A 4,824-nucleotide genomic window follows, 5' to 3' on the forward strand; every position below is an offset into this window, starting at 1 on the left:
AGCATGCGACTCTTGAATTCTGGGGGGTGAGTTTGAGCCCCACGTCGGGCGTAGAGATTACTTCAAAACAAAACAAAACAAAAACATTTAAAAGGGCTGGGACACATAAAGTGAGCACCCGTAATAGGATGTACTCAAGTGAGAGAGACAAATGATACCCTCATTTGCCAAATCACTGCTCACCTCAGTCACATTCAGGTACCTAAATTCAGAGTAAGGCGTGTGCCTCAAATAATTGAGGATTCAGAGAGTTATGCCTTCTTTCTTTCTTGGCCACAGCATTTTGCTGATGGGCTTTAGAACACTGCTCGATTTGAAAGTTACAGATTCTTTTTTTTTTTTTAAGATTTTATTTATTTATTTGAGAGCGAGAGGGAACATGAGCAGGGGGAAAAGGCAGATGGAGAGGGAGAAGCAGACTCCCGACTGAGCAGAGAGCCCTATGGGAGCCTTGATCCCAGGACCCTGGGATCATGACCTGAGCGGAAGGCAGACGCTCAACCCACTGAGCCACCCAGGTGCCCCTGAGAGTTACAAATTCTTATTGACGAATGAAGCCAATAATCATGTGTACCAAAATTAGGTGTCCCCAAGCCATCATTTTTCATTTGTGAGGAAAGCTGCCTTTATTAATAGGTGTGCACAGGCCACAAGACATAAAAGGTTTTCTGCCACGCAGGGAAGCTTCCTATAGAAACCCCACCAATTTCTTCACCTCCTGGCACACGGGATGGGCTAATTCTTTGGCTTTGGCTGAGCCCACCTGGAGAACCTTCTCTAAGTGGCCCCTGTCGGTCTTCAGTTTTTCAATCTCCCTCTGAATTGGAGCAAACCTCTGAATCACGGCGTCGGCCACCAGGAGCTTGTAGCGAGCGGTGTCCACGCCCGCGCTGTGCTGCAGCGCTTCCTCCACGGGGAGGCCGGCCACCGCCGCGTGAATGGCCACCAGGTTGGAGACCCCGGGGCGGCGCGCTGGCTCGTAGGTCACCTCCGACGTGAAGTCCGTCACAGCCTTGCGGAATTTCTGCACGATCTCCTCCGGGCTGTCTGTTATCCTGACCGTGGCCAGTTTATCAGGGTCCGATTTGGACATTTTGGCAGAAGGATCACGGAGGGATTTCACCTTCTTCAGCGATGCTAGGGAACAACGCCAACATGCGCACACCGAAACCAAAACCGGAAGACAGTAACAGGATGAGAAAACATCACACCAGGAATGTCAGTGTCTAGATCTTAAAAAGTGCCAAGGGTAACCAAATGACTTTATTATTATTATAAATGAGTAGGGCTGACACACCATGTTACCCCAATGACAGTGTACAACACAGTGATTTGACAAATTGATATATTACGCTATGTTTGCCACACGTGTCCCTACCATCTGTCACCTACACGCTATTACCATAACTGACTCTATTCCTTATGCTGTGCCTTTTATTCCTGTGACTTATTCATTCAGAACTGGAAGCTTATACTTTCCTCTCCCCTTCATCCATCTTGTCTATCTCCCCTCTTCCCCTTGGGCAACCATCAGTTTGTTCTCTGTGGTTATAGGTCTGATTCTGCTTTTTGTTTGTTTATTCTTTTTTTTTTTTTTAAGATTCCGCTTATGAAGGAGATATGGTATTTGTCTTTCTCAGTCTGACTCACCTCACTTAGCATTATACCATCTAGGTCCACCCATGTTGTCTCAAATGGCACAATCTCATCCTTTTTTATGGTTGAGCATGTGTATAAATACTACATCTCCCTTATTCATCACCTAATGATGGACACTTAGGTTGCTTCCATATCTGGCTATTGTAAATAATGCTGCAATAAACATAGGGGTGCATATATATTTTTGAGTCAGTGTTTTCATTTTCTTTGGGTAAGTACCCAATAGTGGAATTACTGGATCATAGGGTAGTTCTATTTTTAACTTTTTGAGGACCCTCCATCCTGTTTTCCTCAGTGGCTGCACCAGTTTACGTTCCCACCAATAGTGCACGAGGGTTCCTTTTTCTCATCCTCGCCTACACCTGTTGTTTCTTACCATATGACCTTATTATTTTTATCTGATTATAAAAATAGCTAATACCCATTGTGAAAAATTCAAGCCATTTATATAAGCATGAAAATAAAGATCACCTGAAACGTAATAAAACTGTTAACATTTGGTTGATATTTTCATGCATCTTTGAATGCATATATACACATAAAATGTATAATCTTAGACAAATGAAATTGTATCAATCATACTGCTTTGCCGTGCATACCCTTTTAAAAAGTCTGGTCTATTTCTTTCCTCTCCTTCTCTCTTTTCCTCTCTGCTCATCCCTATTAGTTAATCACCCTCTGCCCATAACCACTGCCCTTCCTGCCCCCAACAAATTTTAACAATCTGTGGCAATCCTTTCATTTCTTTACCACAGTTATATCAATATCAGTATATACCAACACACACACACAAATGACTTGGTTATTGCTCTGATAGAATCAAGATGTTAAGCTGTGCTTTATAAACCAGTGTTATTAATAATTGCCTGTGTTATGGCTATTGCAGAAACATATCAATTTGAAATAGGTAAATTTAATAACAGGCAAAAACATTAAAATATTACTTATTGCTAAAGGAAGCTTGATTTCAATGCATGGTAGGCCCGTTTTTTGTTTGTGTGAACCACTGGAATAGCTCAGAAATTTATACCTGCCTTATGCTTCTGAACTGATACTGGGTCCATGTTATACTCTATAAAATGCTGTCAGCTTAATAAAGATGGACAGAGCTTAGGCTCAGTGATCTCTGCCCCTGCCACAAATCTACATCACTACCAAAATGTTATAGAGAGGCACAGCTTCTTTCCTCAGGATTCCAAACTAGCATAGCCTCACAGCTGCTGGTGGGGTTTCAGATCCAGTGGGGGGATTATACATTCCATCAATGTGCATTTAAGAAAGGAGAGTGTGAGAATGATCAATTCCCTCTAGTTTTATCTAGCTGATGATTCAGCAGTTCTCCTTCTTATGGCTTTGTTTTCTTGTGAATAGGGAAGGCAGGGTCCAATGGCTTTGGAATCAGAAGAGCTTTGTCACTAGCTTGAAATATGACTTGGATGCAAAATTCCTTGCCAAGCCTTAGTTTCCCCATCCATAAAACAGGGAAGGATATATGTACGTATTATATATAATTCCTTATAAAGTATTAAATATGTTACTATATTAATATATAATAATGTTAATACATTAATTTATTAATATCTATTCAATATAATGTATGATATAATTTATTAAATATATATAATTGGTAAATTATATAGTGCTTTATAATGAAAATGATTATTTTTCATTTTTAGTCTTTCCCACATATACTTTTCAATATAAAGTATTATTAATTTACCAAATATGTGTATATATATATGTATTACATAATTTAATGAATTTGATTATTTTTCATTTTTAGTGTTTCCCATGCTTTTCAAACTTTTTTGGCTATTTTATTCAATAATCTAATGAGGTCTGCCCATCCCACAGGACAGAGAAAGATGGGGATTCTAGTTCCAAATCCTGAAGCCTGTCCCAAGGAAATTCCAAGCCTCAGTCCATTATCCAATCCTGTCTTGGAAACCGGGCCTGATCTAACAGTCATGTGTCTGTTACTTACTTAGAATGGACCTGGGCACCGGGAAGAACTCCCCATACGTCTTGTTAAACTCTCGTGCTAGATCCTGAACGAGCTCCATGTGCTGGACTTGATCCTCCCCGACAGGAACGTGTGTGGACCTTTAATAAAAGACAGACAGAAAAACTCAGCAAGGCTCCTGCTTATCCTGAAATGATATTGCAAGCAGCTGCATTTCCTGTGCCTATTTCACTGTTGGTGTTCAACAAATGTTCACCAGCTCCAGAGGGGAATGTTGAGACCCAAGTCTTTATGTATCGGACAAATGCCAAAGAGACATTTGTCTACTCTAGTTCTGTTTCTTCCACAGCAGAAGAATACAGCCATCAACACCAGTGTGACAGGATCTTGCTGGGAGGGAGGAATGGCATCCTAAAGAGCATATGCTCTAAGCGTAACTGTATTTTAAAACCACTCCTCGTCCCCTCACCCAGTCAGCACACATTATCCTAGCCTTGAGCAGATGCTTTTTACTTCAGAGCTGTGCTCACACTTGAAAGCCACTCCACCCCACCCTTCAAATCAAAGATGGCAGAAAGCTCTTCAGGCAAGAGGTTTTCCTCCCTGTCATACGGGGAGTAACAAGATCTTTCTAGAATATGCTCCTTCGTTTTCCAGTAAACTGCAATCACAGCACAATTAATATGCCACGGGGAACTTAAAATAAATGAACAAATCTATCAGTACAATGTAGACAGATCGCAAAAACAATGTTGAATGAAAAAAGTCAAGTTGTAGGAGACATGGAGAGTACACTGACACGTAAATCTTAGACCTGAATTTTATCCTGTAATATTTTATTAAAAAATAAAGATGCGAGTCAAAAATACTAGATTAGAGGAGCTTTATTTATAGTTATTTTAATCCCAGATATAAAATTTGCGGTGTTGGATCACGATGAGGTATATCAAACAAGGGAAGAATTAACCATTACAGAGAAGTCTTAACAGGGAAAACTTTCTCCTGAAGTATTCCTGGGGAAAGAAGAGATTTTAAGTCTTTAATGCTTGGCTGGGGAGTTTACATTTGATAATACAGGTAATAAATTGCTGTCATTTTTTTTTCATTTTTTTCATTTTTTATTTATTTATTTATTATTTATTTTATTCTTATGTTAATCCCCATACATTACATCATTAGTTTTAGATGAAGTGTTCCATGAT

The 4,824-nt window shown here is 39.9% G+C and overlaps 1 protein-coding gene across 4 annotated transcripts in view; it reads right to left on the reverse strand.

Moving 5' to 3' along the window:
- Positions 1 to 464: 464 nt before the first annotated feature.
- WARS2 (tryptophanyl tRNA synthetase 2, mitochondrial) overlaps positions 465 to 4,824 on the reverse strand; it is a 95,888-nt gene continuing 91,528 nt past the window's right edge. For 3 of the 4 annotated variants that reach the window (XM_021690176.1, XM_044914116.1, XM_044914115.1), the window contains 2 exons: positions 3,644 to 3,762; positions 465 to 1,137 (listed from right to left, as the gene is read on the reverse strand). In XM_021690176.1, the coding sequence (XP_021545851.1) occupies positions 689 to 1,137; positions 3,644 to 3,762 (568 nt within the window). In that variant the 3' untranslated portion in view covers positions 465 to 688. The remainder of the gene's footprint in view (positions 1,138 to 3,643; positions 3,763 to 4,824) is intronic. The other variant, XM_044914117.1, reaches the window with a different exon arrangement.

This window comes from Neomonachus schauinslandi, chromosome 4 (genome assembly GCF_002201575.2).
Source record: "Neomonachus schauinslandi chromosome 4, ASM220157v2, whole genome shotgun sequence".
In the NCBI taxonomy this organism is placed as follows: Eukaryota; Metazoa; Chordata; class Mammalia; order Carnivora; family Phocidae; genus Neomonachus; species Neomonachus schauinslandi.